The 17,745-nt window shown below is 42.0% G+C and overlaps 1 protein-coding gene across 5 annotated transcripts in view; it reads right to left on the bottom strand.

The window, feature by feature from the left end:
- SCN8A (sodium voltage-gated channel alpha subunit 8) overlaps window positions 1–17,745 on the bottom strand; it is a 175,590-nt gene that overhangs the window by 118,457 nt on the left and 39,388 nt on the right. For all 5 annotated transcript variants that reach the window (XM_053226263.1, XM_053226262.1, XM_053226265.1 and 2 more), the window contains exon 2: window positions 2,236–2,565. In XM_053226263.1, coding sequence (XP_053082238.1) covers window positions 2,236–2,511 — 276 coding nt within the window. In that variant the 5' untranslated portion in view covers window positions 2,512–2,565. The remainder of the gene's footprint in view (window positions 1–2,235; window positions 2,566–17,745) is intronic.

Genomic DNA, 17,745 nt, shown 5'->3' with positions numbered 1-17,745 from the left:
GAACCAGTCTCCTGATGGAGCTCCACCAACACTCCTACCCAAGGAATGACACCCAATCAGGGCCAGAGATCTGCCCTCTCTGAGGCCTCACTCCCAATCCAGGGTCACTGAAATCTGAGGCATTAGGAGAAAAGAGGCTACCTATAGGGCAGACACCAGGGGAAAAGGCATGCAAAGGAAAACTGGGCCCTGTTGATGTGTATTCTTCATATATTAAGTCGGGTTTAAGAAAAGGAGATTGAATCTGCATTTGACTTGGAAAGATAAACAGTTCAAATAAAAGCAAAACAGTTCTGGCTGCCTGAAAGGCCAGGGTCCAAAGGGCTTTACATATCTACTTATTGCACTAAGAGTACTTTCTGAAAAAGTCACACCATTGGCCAACTCACCTAAATAGGCACAACCTAAACCCTGTGATTTGTCATTGCTTTGTACCTCTACTAAGATCATGGATGCAAGGATAGGAAAGTGTAAGAAGACATTTCTAAAAATATTTCAAAATTTTACAATGGGATGAAATGTTCTTCTAAAAATAGCCCAAGATTCCACGTTCCCTTGTTCACTAACCCAGAAAGTTAAAGCCTGCCTCCTCCCTCACCCATCTACCCCACTCGGCAAAGGCCCACATTACAAAGCCAGACTTTAAAGAAGGGAAGAGTAACTGAGCAAATCAATGAAAGTTTATGAAAACTACTCAGCTCCAGAACTTGAGATGTGAAGAAGTCCTTAGAAAGTCTGTCCAACTTCTCAGTTCTAGATGAGAAAATTTAGGCCCAAAGAGGTGACACATCTTGCTAAAAGGACATGAACTAGTTTTGGGAAGTTGTTTTATTTATAACTTGCTTTTCCCATAAACTATTTGAGGCATCTTGAACAATACACATATGAGAAAAGAGAAATATAGATCAGAAACATGGTGCATTATGGTAGAGTCAGGATTTCTTACTTCTGGTTGACTGTTATTCACATCACTTCATGCTTCGTTTCTTAAACTTTCTATATTTCCCAGTGGAGGATACAGGCCACTGTGGCACTTATATCCTGAGTTGCAAGAGAAGTGAGTGAAGGACCATCTTGTGTAGACAACGTCATAACTGCCTTTGCCATCCTGAGCCAAAAACGCCTTCATGACTACAGCTGGGTCAAGAGATCAACTGGTCTCATCTTACTTCTGTCTCGTTATTAAGCCAAGAAACTAAAATTTCTTCCAAATTATGAGCCTGAAGGACAATTTAGTTAAGGGAAGCTTATGGGGCAGTTTTGTTAATATAGATAGTTGAGTTAAGCTTTATATTTGTGAATATGTTATCACACACAGCCTTTTCTCCCCTCATCTGGAAACACCTCTCAATCTAATTCTTTAAATGACCTTTGTCAAATGGGGGATCCCTAGAATGGTGTTTGGCGTCAGTCCTCAGTATGCAATGGCTAAGTAGTTGGCTGGCGGATTAGCCAGGGGGCTTTGCTTCTCCACCTGTTGCCTTGCTGCAAAAGAGAATCATGAGAAAGAAGCCCACGGTTGGGTCAAATGTTTGTTAGAGGAGTTTGAAACTCTTGGCCAAATGAAGACAAGTATTTATTTCACTTGTGCTTCTTACGGGCAAGAGTAACAGAACTGACTCTAATGTAAGAATGAGTGTTGGCTCAAGCCGGACAACTGAGTAACAAGGCCAAAGACCTGGTCTCCTCACGGGCCCAGTTTGGTTTACCCTCTACTATTCCTGTCCCCAGCAGCTAAGATCTAATGTCACCAAGGGACAGAGGAAGTTCCGATAGAGTACAAATCCATCATCTCCTTCAAAACAGTAGGCTTTGCTGATGTTGTAACAGTTACATCATCTTTATATGTAAAGATGGAATTCTGAGTGGGTGTGGGAGACAGATTCTACCTGGCTGCATCATCTTTCGGTACGCCATCTTTCTTGGACTCTATTAAATAGTCCCGTTTCATTTATGTTCTCTTTTGTTTTTGTTTTCGAATCTGTTTTCATCTTTTTCTGATCTGGCCTGGAGCCAAAAACTGAAGCCTTATTAACAGACTCGAGGAGCGTCAAGGCCCACAAATGAGCCTGAGCAGCAATGACACTGAAAAACAAACCCCATTAACCAGAACCGAAACAAAGGATTAACTACTTATCCAAACTCTGGCAAAGGGACAGTTCTTCCTCCCCCGTCTCCCCTAAGCCTGTTAGGAAAGGGGTGTCTGAAGCCGCACTGCCGTCTCCTCCAACTCACTTTCTGCGTCAAATAGTATGGGTCAAAGTCCTCCAGGGGAACTGCAACCAGGCCTTGTGGGATGTCCCCATAGATGAAAGGCAAACTCTTCCCCGCTTCCAGGTCACTGTTCGGCTTGGGCTTGCTGTCCTCATCGTCTTCCCGATGACTGCCTTCGGCCTTTGGCGGTTTCTTGAGCTTGCTCTCGGCAATGCGCCTCTCGATGTTTGCCAGTGACTCAGGGGTGAAAGGCTTGAAACTATCAGGGCCTGGTGGTGCGAGCAGCCGCGCTGCCATCTTCTCATCCTGCAGCAGCTTCGTTAGTTATGCTGCGTCCGGGACAGGTCAGCTCTGGAAGAAACAGCAACACAGACAGCAGTAATCAATCGCTGCTCTAAAAAGAGGCCAGACCAAACCATCTCACTCTCGACCTTTATTCACAACCTCCGCAACACATAGTTTCTTCTGTGACACAGGTGTTTTGCTCTTCAGAAAATCTGTGGCGGGAATGGGCGAGATGATGCTCATAAACCCCTCTCAGGGGAATGGTCAGCCAGGGAGATCCAAAGATGGGAGGCTCCTAAATTGCTTGTGTTTGTTACTTACATGCAACTCACTGTTTGTAAACCACACACAACCACAAACATACATCCCATACCCTCAACGGACTTCTATTCTAAACTAGTAAGGCATATTTGACATTACCCAGGGGGACGTTGTCAGCTTTGGAATCCTCCTATGATGCTCAAGTCACCCTCCTGTCCTGGAAGTCTACTCCCTACAGAGATACTCTTTCTTCCAAAGACAACGCAAGGGCAAACTGTCACTCTTTCCAGATTCCGGGTTCTGAAAACACTAAACCCTTCAAAACTTTGGAGGCACAACAAAATACAGACAAAATAGCTCCCATTTGCTTTGGCTCTTCCATTTCGAGTTATTTTTCAATCCACCAAGTTGTGTAAAATCCATCTGGTACAGAAATCCAGAAGTGCGTGCTTTGCTGACCAAGATCCTGCCAGGGACAACCGGGGGCCGGGGGTGGGGGTGAGGGGAGCAATTGGTGGAGGAATCTCAGAGAACTTCCTCTGAAACAATAGCACCACACTGCCACAGGGTGAATGATGGCTGAAAGGCCTGCACGCAGCCCAGAGGGGCTCAAGCCAGGAAGGACAGAAGTAAGAACAGAACAAACCAAGTTTTTCTTCTAAAAGGAAAAACGAAGTAATGCCACACGAGAGCCAGTGATTTCGAAGCACAGGATCTGAAAAGCCCGTTTCCATGTTTACACAGAGTCTTGGGTCATTTAAAACATGCCCTGAAACAGGGGAATCCCTAACATCAAAAGCATGCATGCTTGGTGCCTGTCACAAAAGGACCTGAGCAGGTGAGTCTTACCACGAAGGCTTTAGGGTTGCACCGGCATCTCATCTGGTGTTCCTGGTGCTGCTTTCTCCCTTTAGTTTTGTGAGCTCCACAGAGACAATCGGGGAACTTCTTTTAGAAAGGCTAAAGATTGTTCTCTCCCTCCTACTTAGCCCTCAGGGTCCACTTCAAGGCAAGTACCCATAAAACTCAAGGCTCCTCAAGAGGATGGTAGTAGAGTTAACTCTAAATAATTTGGGAGTGAAATACCCCAGGGCTCCTTTCATAAATACACCCGCAGAGATCCCAGATTTCTCTAGTGGTGGTGATTGCTAAGTGTTGCAAAGGCAGTGTGTAGCGTCTATATATGGGCTGGTCAGCTCACTCCCTTACAGCATGGGACTAATGAGGCCAGAACCACAAGTCCGCCCTCACACACACCAGAGAGCCTCACACTGTGCTGAAAAAAACCCCACTATTCCATAGACCATGGGGTCAAATAAATCATTCTCACGTGTGAAGCACAGGATTCCTGAGATGCAAAGGATTTTAGAGATACAGTCCATTTCATTTTATAGATTAGGAACCCTGGGGTCCTAAGAGATGAGACAACTTGCTCAAAGTCACAGGGCCAGGATAGAAATCACAGCCAAAGAGCTCTGACTCTCCGGCTCCCACTTTTATTATGACCAGTGTCAGTCACCCACCCTCCTGTCCTACTCCAATCCCAGCGGGAACGGTCTGGATCATGGAGTAAATCACGCGCAAATGCCAATGCTTTTGCTGCTCTAAGACTTTATTCGCAATGTTTCCCTCAAACTAGAATTCCTTTTCTCTCATTCCTTCCCTCCTCTCTATTCCTGAATTGTCTCCACACGAATTTTCCTCCTTGACTGCTATAGCTTTACCATGATCTTAGCTAACCTTTATCCACTACTTACGATGTTGCAGGCACTGTTCCAAGCACCTTACTTATATTAACTCATTTAATCTCCAGAACAACATACGAGGTAGATATCATATTCTCCCCTTTTAATAGATGAGAAAAGAGACACAGAGACCTGCCCATAGTTACATAGCTAGAAACGGGTAAATCAGGATTCAAAACATCCTATTCATACTTGTTTGGGCTCTTAGTCATTGTTGAACTGCACCATATAAATTCCCAGAGGGCATGGAGGGTGCCTTAAACTACTTTTGTATCCCTTTCACAAAAAATGGGACTATGCTTGAAACCCATAATTAGGTTAAATACCTGGGACCTCTTGGCTCCCACAGTCACACTCATTCTGAACTCTGGTTCCTACCTGGAGGACAAATATTGCAATAGTTGCTCCCAAATGGAAAGTGTCCATCGAAAGATGAATGGATACAGAAGTTGATATATATATATATATATATATATATATATACACACACATATATATACATATATACATATTCTGATATATATAATATACGTATTATATATATAATGTAATGTTAGCCCTAAGAAAGAATGATACCTTGCCATTTGCAATAACATGGGTGGACCCAAAAGGCTTAATGCTAAGTGAGATTAAGTCAGACAGAAAAAGGCAAATACCATATGATTTCACTCATATATAGAATCTAAAGAAACAGCGGAAACAGACCTATAGAGAACAAACTGATGGTTGCCAGAGGGGAGGAGAATGGGGGGATGGGCAAGGTGGATGAAAAGGAGGGGGAGATACAGGCTTCCAGCTACGGAATGAATACATCATGGGGATGAAAGGCACAGCATAGGGAATATAGTCAGTGACATTGTGATAGCATCGCATGGTGAGATAGTAGCTACACTTATGGTGAGCATATAGATTTGTCCAATCACTATGTTGTACACCTGAAACTAATGTTAACATTGCAAATCAACTATTCTTCAGTTGAAAACAAATACGCAAGAAGTGACTGAAGATGCTGACAATTTCTGTGACCGCATTGCACAACCTGGGTTCTTCACCGCTCACCCTATCCAAGGCTAAGTTCTCCACCTTTCTTCCTGGCTTCTCCAACACCATGGTCCCTCAATGATCCCAGCTCCCCCTCACATTCTCAATCTTCACTTTTCCTCTCCTACTTCTGTATCTTCTCCCTTTATACCTCCTGCCCTGCTCTCTCTCCATTTGGTTTAAGTGATCTTCATTGTACGTTATCTTGGTTCTACCCACAACTACAGTCTCTTCTCTCAGGGCTAGCCTTCTGCAATCTCTCTGCAACACTCTTTCAGGGATCTCATCTACTCCAAATAATCTGTACCTGGGTGATTTTCAGATTTCTAGCACCAGTCCTAATTGCTCTGTTGACCCCCACAGCTGCCTGTCACCACTTCAAAATTAAAGTATATAAAACCACTGATCTCTTGACTTCCCAAACTGATTCTTTCTCCTGGCTTTCTTAATTCTGTTATGAGAAGCATCGTTTTAAAGAGCAAAACAAGAGGGGCCGAGTGGCTCAGTCAGGTAAGCATCTGAGTCTTGATCTCAGCTCAGGTCATGATCTCACTGAGGGTTTGTGAAATCGAGCCCTGCGTTGGGCTCTGCGCTGACAGTGCAGACCCTGCCTGGGGTTCTCTCTCACGCATATGTCTCTGCCCCTCTTCCACTTGGTGTGCACTTTCTTCTCTCTCAAAATAAAAAAAAATAAATTAAAAAGATGTTTATAAAAACAAATCAGAAACAAACAAACAAAAAAGAACCATCGTTTTTCCAGCCATCTAGCATGGAATCTGTCATTTCTGCTCTGTCACCCTTTGCTGTCCTTGCCCAACCAGTCACCAGCCTTACTAATCCTTCTTTCTTCTGAGTTTCCATTTTCAACAGCATCACCCTCACCGGGGTCCTAATGCAACAGCCTCACTTGTAGACCAGGCCTCAGTCCAACAGGCACATCTCTGCTTCCATTATGTCATTTCCCTCCCTCAGGCCTCAGGTTGTCAGAGGAGACAACCCACACATGCCACTCCACCGCCATTCAAGGTCTTCTACAACCTTATGCTTCTCAAACATTCTCTTCTACTGCTTCCCCGCAAGAACATCTACACTGGTGACTGGTTTTTGTTTTGATTTTCTAGGGTTTTTTTAAAGGTGGAACATAATAAAGTATATAGATCTCTAGTGCACGGATTGGTTACTTTGTACAGATGTATACATCTGTGTAACCACCATGCAGCTTAAGTAATAGAAGATTTATTCCAGCATCCCAGACAGCTCTCTTGAACTCCCTTGTCAATAACCACCATCACCACCCACGCCCAGTAAAGCCTGTTCTGACATCTATCTCCATAGATTAGTTTGGCCTGTTCTTGAACTTCATATAAGTAGAATATAAAATACTCTTCAGGGTCTGCCTTCTTTCACTTAACATTTCTGTGAAATTTATCTTCGTTGTGTATGTACCAGTGGTTCATTCTTTTTATTGCTGGGTAGTATTCCACATATGAACACAGCATGGTTTATTTATCCATTTTACCTTGATAGACAGTTAGGTTGTTTATGGTTTTAGGCTATTATGGACAAAAGCTGCTAAGGATGTTTTTGTGCATGTCTTCTGGTGGCCATATGTGTTCATTTCTTTTTAGTGTATAAACAGGAGTAGAATGCTGGGGTCAGAAGAGGCCATGTGTGTGTCTAGCTTTGGTGATACTCCCAATAGAAATATAAGAGGGTGAGGTGCCTGGGTGGCTCAGTCGGTTAAGCATCCAACTTCAGCTCAGGTCATGATCTCATGGTTCGTGAGTTCAAGCCCCATGTCAGGATCTCTGCTGTCAGCACACAGCCGGCTTGGATCCTCTGTGCCCATCTCTGCCCCTCCCATGTGTGCGCGCTCTCTCTCGCTCTCTCTCAAAAATAAATAAACATTAAAAAAAAAATCACAGTCTTCTTTATTTCCACCCATTCTAATGTGTATATATAGAGGTACTGCAGTTTTGTAAAAAATAATTTACTGAGGTGAAATTTATATAACATAAAATTAACCATTTCAGAGTGAACAACTCAGTGGCAATTAATACACTCACAGTGTAGTGCAATTAACAAGTCTATTTAGTTCCAAAACATTTCCATCAATCCAGAGTAAAACGCTTTATCCTATTAGTTTCTCTTCATTTCTCTCCCTGTCCACCCCCCCCACCCCCACCCCTGTCCTGAGCTCCTGGTAACAGGAGCTGTCTGTCTGTGTTCTGTCTCTGTTGATCTTTTCTGGATATTCATACAAATGGGAATTATATAATAAGTAACCTTTTGGGTCTGGCTTCTTTCACTTAGCATCATGTTTTTGAAGTGCATCCACACTGTAGCATGTGTCAGGACTTCAACTCCTTTCTATGGGTGAGTAATGTTTCGTTACATGTATCATAATTTGTTTATTCATTCATCCATTGATGGACATTTGCGGTCTTTCCATTTTTTGACTATTGTGAATAGTGTGTACATATGTACTTCTTTTAGTTCCTGTTTTCAACTCTTATGGGTATACACCTAGGAGTAGACTTACAGGGTCATATGGTGACGGTATATTTAATTTTTTGAGGAAATGCCAAACTTTTCCTACAGTGGCTGAGCCATTCTGCATTCTCATCAGCAATGTAAGGATCCAATTTCTCCATATCCTAGCCAGCACTTGTTATTTTCCTTTTTAAATTCTTTTCTAAATTTTTTTTATTACAGCCATCTTAGTGGGTGTGAGTGGTGTCTGATTACGGGTTTTGACTTGCATTTCCCTAATGACTAAAGAGGTTGAGCATTTTTTTCATGTTTGTTGGCTCAGTGGAGTTTTAATTTGCTTTTCTCTGATGGTATTGAGCACCTTTTCATATGTTTATTGACCATTCAGACATCCTCCTTTGTGAAATGAAGTCTTTGGCCACTTTTTTCTATTGGATCATCTGTATTTTCTCATTGATTTGTGGGAGTTCTTTGGATATTTTCCATACAAGTCATTTGTCAGATATATTTCAAATGCTTTTCTCCTTTTTACTTTCTTAATGGTGTCTTTTGATCAACAGTAGTTCTTAATTTTGCTAAAATCCAACCTATCAATCTTCTCTTTCATGTTTTCTTTGTTCTGAGAAATCTTTGCCTATCCCAAGGTCATGCAGTTATTAGCCTATGTTTTCTTCTGGAAGCTTCACTGTTTCACCTTTCTTATTTAGATTTCAAATAATTTGGAATTGATTTTTTGTATATATAAGCTAGAGGTCAAGGTTCTTTTTTTTTTTTTTTTTTTCCTACATGGATATCTCATTGACCCAGTATCACTCAATAAAAGGCTAGTCACTGGGGAGCCTGGGTGGCTTAGTTGAGCGTCCAACTCTTGGTTTCAGCTCAGGTCATGATCTCTTGAGTCCCAGGACAGGCTCTGTGCTGGCAGTGCAGAGGAGCCTGCTTGGGATTTTCTCTCTCCCTCTCTCTCTGCCCTTCCCCTGCTCACACACCCTCAAAATAAATAAACATTAAAAAAAAAAAAAAAAAAAGAAAGAAAGGACTGGTCACTTATTTTCATTGACTCCTAAATATACTTTTCATTTTCTTGTTTTAAATCTCCTGAAGTCATTCTTTCCTCCTCTTCAAGGTTCTAGCTGTCCCTTAAAACCAGCTTAAATTCCTTCTCCTGAGGAAACTGTCTTGCAAAAAGTAAAAATAAACTTTTTGGATTTAGAAGGAACCTTAGAGACGAGCGAGTCCAACTTTCCTTACTTTACAGATAAGAGAACTTTGCAAGAAGCAAGAAAGGCTGAGTTATCTAACTGCTAATTAGTGACAGATGTAGGGCTAGGACTCAGGTCTCTTGGCCTCCAACACAACACTCTTCTCACCATAGCACACAGTCTCCTGGGTAGCACGCCTTGCCCATCAGACCACCCCAGCCTCAGCTTTCTTCGTCCGGCAGTGATGCAATGAGACAGCCAGCCCAGATGACAAAGGAACAAGAAAAGCCACTTTTAACCCTAAGAATTCTGAAAGAGACTGAACTGGACTCAAAGTTGGGAGAAAGAGATGGTTAGGATTCCCTTCTCTTGGTCATCCAGTAGGATTAAGATCTTAAAACATTAGCTGTGGTCTGTAACTACAAATAGAAATGAATCTAAATTAAGGGGAGAAGGATATAGGAGAGGGAGAGAAAACTGGCTTTGGAGTGGTTGTGACAGGGATGAAGGAAGAGAAGTCATGCAGGAGGAGTTGCTAATGGAAACATCACAGGCAAGGGTACACAAGAAAAAAATGTTAGGAGGAGGGCCAAATAGCAAATAGTATTAAACACTTGTCTGACTTGAAAGAAAAGAACGAAGTTGGGAGACTTATAATTTCTGATAGCAAAAATTACTACAAAGATACAGTTACCAAAGCAGTGTGGTACTGATGAGGGATAAAAGCAGAAAAATGTTCATCTTTAGCCCTGAAGGCTGACTTACAGCCTGCACAGTTCTGATAAGGATCACATATATGCTGGTTGCTACATTCTTAAAGGGTCTCATGACAGCCTGTAAATCTCACTGATAGCTGATACTGAACTGAACGATAAGCACCAGAGAAATCTTGTGAAAGTAGTTTTATGAGTAGAAATTCGAAGAAGACATTTATGATCTAATACTCCCTGCGTGTCCCCATCCGCTTGAGCATGAAGCGTCACAGAGCCTCGTGAGCAAAGCCTCACTGAGCAAAAGTGCAGCTCTTTCTGTCCAAGGGACTCTTGTCCCCATGCTACTTAAACAAACTAAGTTGCACCATACAACATCGCAAGAATTCTTTCTTGGCCACTGCAGGGGTGATCCTGCAACAGTAGTGGCATAAGACAGACATATAGGCCAATGAAATATACAGCCCAGAAACAAACACTTATATATATATCGTCAAATGATTTTCAACAAGGGTGACAAGACCCTTCAATGAGGAAAAGGAGAGGTTTTTCAAAAAATGGTGCTGGGAAAACTAGATACCCACATGAAGAAGAATGAAGTTGCACCCTTATCTTACATCACATACAAAAATTAACTCAAAATGGATCAAATATCTAAATGTAAGAGCTAACCCTATAAAACTCTTGGCAGAAAATGTAGAGGGAAAGCTTCATGACATTGGGTTTGGCAAGGATTTCTTGCATAGGACACCACAAGCACAGCAACAACAACAAAACAGATACAATGGACTGCATCAAATAAAAACCTTTGTGCATCAAAGGGCACTCAAGAGAGTGAAAAGGCAACCCACAGAATGGAAGAAAGTATTTGCAAACCATATATCTCATAAGAGATTAATACTCAGACTTTATTAAAAAAAAAACCCTACAACTCAACAACAAAGCAACCAACCTGGTTAAAAAAATGGACAGAGCACTGGAATAGAAATTTCTGCAAAGCAGACATACAAACAGTCAATAACCACATGCAAAGATGCACAACATCACTAATCATTACAGAAATGCAAATCAAAACCACAATGAGAATGAGATACCACCTCACATTCACTAGAATGGCTGTTCTAAAACAAAACAAAACAAAACAAAACAAAACAAAACAAAACAGAAACTAACAAGAATTGGCAAGAACATAGAAAAACTGGAAACCTTGTGGAAAACAGTACGGCAGTGCCTCAAACAATTAGATATAGAATCACCACAAGATTCAGCAATTCCACTTGTAGGATTATACCCAGAGAATTGAAAGCAGGGACTCAAATAGTTTTCTTCTTTCTGTGACCCATGGTCACAGTGGCATTACTCACAATAGCCAAAAGGTGGAAGCAACCCAAATGTCCATGGATAGATGAATGGACAGAAAAGATGTGCCATATTCGTACAATAGAATATTATTCAGCCTTAAAAAGGGAGGGAATTCTGGCACATGCTACAACATGAATGAACCTTGAAGACATCATGCTAAGTGAAATAAACCAGACTCAAAAAGACAAATATTGTATGATTCCACTTATATAAGGTACCTACAGTCAAATACATAGAGACAAAGTAGAATAGTGGTTACCAGGGGCAACGGGGAGGGGGCAATGGGAAATCATGTAAATGGGTTCAGAGTTTCAGTTTGGGATGATGAAAAAGTTCTGCAGATGGATAGTGGTGATGGTCGTACAATGTAAATGTACTTAACACCGATGAATTGTACATTTGAGGTGGTAAATTTCATATTATATGTATTTACCACAACTTTTTATTTTTATTTTTTTTTTAAGTTTATTTATTCATTTTGAGAGAGAGAGAGAAAGAGAGTGCAAGCAGGGGAGGGACAGAGAGAAAGGGAGAGAGAGAGAATCCCAAGCAGGCTCCGCACTGCCAGCATAGAGCCCGACTCAGGGCTCGAACTCACAAACTGTGAGATCCTGACCTGGGCCGCAATCAAGAGTTGGACACTTAACCAACTGAGCCACCCAGACACCCCATTATCACAACTTTTTAAAAAAGAAAAAAAAAGCAAATGATAATTTACTGTGCTCCCTACCATATGCCAGAAACTGTACTGATGATCAGTGTAGCTCCCTGCCTTTAGGGACCTTTAAAGTCTTCTGGGGGTGGTAGACAAGTAAACAGGCAAAGTACCATATGATAAATCCAATAAAGTAAAGCAGGTTCTTATAGACACACACAAGCGAGACCCCTAATCTAGTTTGGAGAGATGAGGGAAGGCTGTCTGGAGAAAGTGATATCTCAGCTAAAGCCTGAAGGATGGCTTGTGGAGTAGGGGGTGACAGGAAAATGGAGAAGCTTTGCAGGAAGAAGAAACAGCATGTACCGGAGACCTCAGACAAGGGAGAGCAAGTCACTTGGGTACTGCAAACAGTTCAGTGTAAGCCGACTTCAGAAAATTAACAGATAAGCAGGTGCCACATCAGGAAGGCAAAGACGTTATCATGGGAAGGAGTTCTGATTTTATCCTGAAGGCAATATGGAGATGCTGAAGGTTTTAAAATGGGGAATGACTTGATCAAAGTTGCATTTCAGAAAGATTATTCCAGCTACAGTGTATAGAATGAGGTGGGCAGTGGGGAGGTGGGTGGGGGAGGAGCATGATCCGAGTGAAGAAGACCACGTAGACTGCTGTAGTGATTCCGCTGAGAGACAACGGCAGCCTGAATCAGGCAGCAGCAGTAGGGAGGATACGCCACACTCCTGTCGACTACTTGCAGTGGGAAGTGAAGGAGAAGGAAAATCAAGAAAGAGGCCCAGAGTTTTGTCATGGGCAAATGGAGGGAAGGTAGTAAAATTCAGTGAGACGGGGAATAAGACGTGACGCACACCTTGGGGGGTGAGATGATGATTTGACTCTTAAAAGAGTTGAGTCTGCGTTGCTTTGGTACATCCAAATGGAGCCACACTGATAGGCTGTTGATATGCAGTTCTGAAGTTCAAGGGAAAGACTTAACCCCATGAACTAAAAGAAGAGAAGTGTGGTGGAGAACACGAGCTAGCCCCCGAGGACTGCCAGCCAACTCTCCGCATGTTGATGCATGGTGCAGGTGGGATCAGCCAGAGGAGCACTGCAGTGCTGCACTGGGAGGAAGGTGGGCGGCTCTAACCACCCAAGAGAAAAATGCAGCCAGATGGATGGAGTTTACACTGTCCCCACTCCCTAGGCCCCTCCTTCCTCAAGTGACAACTAGACGCTAGGCTGCCAATTTTCTTTGTCACTTACAGATTTCATTTTGGGAACTCATATAACAGTTCTAGAAATTGAAATAAAAACAGTTTGGTCAAACCTTCATTTTACTCATTTGAAACATAAAAAATGGCAGCCCCAACCCTCTCTTGATGGCATCAAAATCTGGCTCTCCCTCCTACAAGATCTCAACAGCCCAGGCTCACCCTGGTGACTGTCAGCACCCATGCTAACGGAGAGCAGCCCTGAGCATTCTGTCACACTGGCTTTCCACCTCATGAGGCCACTCTGAGGTTTGTTCTTCCTAAGCCTCACACTCGTCAAACTCTCCCAAAGCTGACCTATTTCTGCCTCTGATTCTCAATAATTGGTGTCTTCCTAATCCCTTTAAGACAGTCACCCTTCTGTGATTTGCATCTATGTCTTCCAGCAGATACCCTTTGAACGGTCTGTTTATAGAATATTTTGAAAGAGGCCTAATATGGATACAAACATAAAATTGACCATGATAAATACATCCAGGATTCATAAATAACTCTACCAGGAAAGGCTTGTGAAGCACTTACACTTTGAGTACTTGAATATCTTGATGTAAAAAGGCATTTAAATAAGGTCAAAACCAATTATTACCATGATTGTAAGTGGATCCAAATGTTTCTCGGAGCAGGTCCCATCAGCCCAAAATGAAGACAGGATTCTGCCATGTCTATAGATCCATACAACCATAAAGCCTACTCTTCTCTCTGCTTCTCAAGCTGTGGCCCAATCAAGAGGTCATTAGACTTCACCCCTCTGGCCCTGTAGACACTACAAGTCAAAACTTTCCTCAATTTCATCACTTATCCCCTATCGCCAATTTTCTTTTCTTTCCTTTTTTTTTTTTTTCCAAATTTAACTGGCTTTCCATGTTTCCTTTATTTCTTCCACAAGGCACAGGAGCCTTTTCCCTTTATACCCCACACACTAAACCCTTTGTAGATTGTGGTTGTTGCCCCCACATCTATCGCCATTCCCTTCACTAGTCTCCTGATTCAAGTGACGGTGCAAACAATTTTTTTCTTGTTCATGGCATTACAATTGAAATTTGCGATCGGTGGCTCTCTACTTCTTTTGGTCTCAATTCCAACATGCACGTTAGATTTTAACCTCAATTTCCTATGCCTTCCTTTCATAGTCATATTGAGACTCTCCTCTCCACTCACTTGGTCCTTCCTCCCATCCCCAGTGGTCTAAAGAAAGAGCAGATGTTGTCTTATTTTCCACTGGATTGCTTCCATGTTTTTCAGAGAACTAAACTATCGATACTTGTTAAGCATCTAGAAAAGAAATGTCACTTAAAAGGTGCTCATACTTCTAAGGAAGACCAAAACATTTGGGAAGCTGTATTTCATTCCAAGTGTCTTAGGTTTCCAGTACAACTCTAGAGCCCAGATAAGAAACTCACTTTACACACTCTCCCATCAGCATTTATTGGGCCATGTGGGAACAGGAAAAATCCTTCCATATGAAGAAATACGGTTGGGGGTGGAGGGAGAAAGTAGCTGTACACACAAAAAGATTATTATTTTTAAAAATTATTATATAACTGAGGATAAGAAATCAACACATCTCATGGTTCATGTTGTTCTTTTCCTTTACAACTGGACAGAGTTCATCAGCTCAAGTCCACTGAATATACGATTTGGGTTAGGGATTCACGGCCTCTGACCCAAAATCCAATGGTTTTAAGCTCTATCTCTACTACATAATGACTATCAGCCCTACTAAAATGACAAAGAAAGTACAGGGATAAACACAGTGTCTAACAAGTAAAAGGTGCACAGTAAATATTAGTTAATACCACCTGTATCATCAGTTTAATTTTTTTCTCACTTTGTTCAATCTTCATAAAATAAATAAAAAGCCAAAACAATGTCTGAAAAATCATTGCCTAAATCTTGCTGAACAAAGATGGCATCACTGTGGAAATAAATTTTTGGTGGGCAGTCAGTGACACAAAATACTATTCATAAATGTTCATTTTTCAGTTGATACCAAAAAAAGGCAAAAGTGTATAATAAAAAGGTGGCTAAGGAGGATCAATATGTAGGCATATCTATACTCCGTTATAGATTATATACAGCCAGAGGCATGCCTGCCAAGGTCAGCTGAGGGACGAAGAGGACTTCACTCTCAACAGAGAAAGGAGATGGTAGAAATGCTTGAGGGACTTGGCAACAACTTTGACAAGTGAGGATGAAGGTACGGACTAGGGTAACATCGGCTTCGTAGGGGTGTGGTGCTTTTGTCTGCATATACTTTTTTGTTATACAGATTTTAGAAGTCACAATATTTCACAGCTGGCCTTATCTTTGCCATCTTCAAAACTAGGGCATCTGAATATAATAAGGGTTATGAGGTTTCTGCTCTCCATGATTGGTTAAGACCCTCGCCCACATGCTTCTATAGCGCTTGACAATTTCCAATCATACTACTTCTGGACAGCTAACGTTACCTTTGCTATAGAGATTTTTTTTTTAATTATGACATCAGATCAAGACCTCTACTACACCCCCAAAAGAGAAACAATCTTAGGCCAAGAGTGAGAAACTGAGATTACAGTTTGGATATTGTCACTGACCAGCTGTATGACCCTTAATAATTCAATTCACCTATCCAAGCCTTGGTCTTATTTACAAAAGGAGGGAGGTAAGTAAGAGGGTTCATAGAGCCAGTGCTGTAGTTTGTCAACTAATTGACCTTGGGCAAATTACATAATCTTAGGGAGCCTCCAGTTCCTCATTTAAGGGTTAAATGAGATAATACATGTGAAATAGGCCACAATAAATAAATAATGATGATCATAATACTACTGATAATTATAGTTAACACGGAGCATTTACTACATCCTCTAGGCACAGTTCTAAGAGCTTTTATACCCTTTTCATCCTTCCAACAACTCTGTGAAGTACTTATTGTTATCATTCCACATTATCTTTTTAAGTTTATTTTTTATGTTTATTTTGAGAGATGGTGAGCGAGCGGGGAAGGGGCAGAGAGAGGGAGAGAGAGAGAATCCCAAGCAGGCTCCGCACCATCAGTACAGATGCTGATGTGGGGCTCAAACCCATGTACTGTGAGATCATGACCTCATGACCTGAGCCAAAATCAAGAGTTGGGACGCTTAACCAACTGAGCCACCCAGGCGCCCCCAATCCCACATTATTGACGAGGAAACTGAAATGGAGAGGTTCAGAAACTTGCCCAAGATCACAGAGTGGGACTCAAACCCAAGCTGCTTGGCTTCAGAGTCTGTGTTCTTAACCATTTCACCATGCTACTTCTTATCAGCACTCTTCTCCCTTCACTGAACCTGTTCGAAGATCCCTTTCAGTTCTATGATTCCATAAACATAAATTAATTAGCTGCTGTAGACTCTGACAGGCTAAGCAAAGCTGGCTTCTCTGAGAGAATTACTGAGATTCTGAACATATAGGCTTCAATCAGAAAGAACTGTGTCCTGACTCACCTAGCATCAAATAACTATATGTCGAATAAAGGAATGAACATGGAGGCTAAGAAGAGGTCTAGTGCTATTCGGTTGATCCTTGACACAACAATGACCCAGAATTCACTCCTTCAATTAAGCACTTCTTGAGTGTCTACTATGTGGCACTGGAAAGCTTAGAACGTAGAAAACTGGTATCACAACACATTCTCCCAAGTCACTATCTGTCATTCCTGTCGTAAAGGAGATTCCTGCACCGGATGGTAGAAAGTTGGATTAAAATGTTAAAGCTTTTCGCTTTCAATCATTGGAAGTCTTCTTCAAATAAAATCTCAGATGAAACATCAATAACACAGACAAAAGTATCTCTGCTCTAACTGATGCAGGGAGTGGGCACAAGGTCCACCTCACTCGTCTCGGATCACCCCTGCAGAGTGTCAGGATGGCCCCAAAACCATTACTCAAAATAATCACTGGGTGTCTTTCAAATCCAGAGCTCACTGGACAACAAGCACAATGAATCTGGGACTATTCACTAATAAAGCTCACTTGATACGGACATACAAAAATGTATGAAAGTGGTTATGTGCAAAGCTGCAAAGCTGGTGTAGTAGCTATAAAGATTGGGATAATATATATTGCCAGGCACTTTATGAACACTACCTTTAATCGTCACAACAATCTAGTAATGCAAATATTGTCAACTTCATTTTACCACTGAGGAAAGAGAAACTCAAAGGAGAAAGAAAAAGTAATTCCCAAGGTCACACAGGAAGTAGCCTCCCTCCAAAGCCCACATGCTTTCCCCAGTACCATGGTGCCTCTGACAACGACTAAGGTCAAGCACTCGCCTACTCCAAAGAGCTCTACAAACAAGAGGAAGACTTTTAACGAAACCATGAGAATTGACAGCTTCCACGCAGCTTTGCTACTCAGGCAACACACAGGTTGCTTCACTGGCCAAAAAGGGTGACACCCAAACTGGGTCACACCGTATGGCATTCAAAAGGCACAGAGCGCCAAGGCCTTGGCTGTGGCTAAGAGGTCGGAGTATAGGCAC

This window comes from Acinonyx jubatus, chromosome B4 (genome assembly GCF_027475565.1).
Source record: "Acinonyx jubatus isolate Ajub_Pintada_27869175 chromosome B4, VMU_Ajub_asm_v1.0, whole genome shotgun sequence".
In the NCBI taxonomy this organism is placed as follows: domain Eukaryota; kingdom Metazoa; phylum Chordata; class Mammalia; order Carnivora; family Felidae; genus Acinonyx; species Acinonyx jubatus.
The sequence above is the reverse complement of the archived record's forward strand: the minus strand, read 5'-3'. Positions and strand labels throughout refer to the sequence as shown.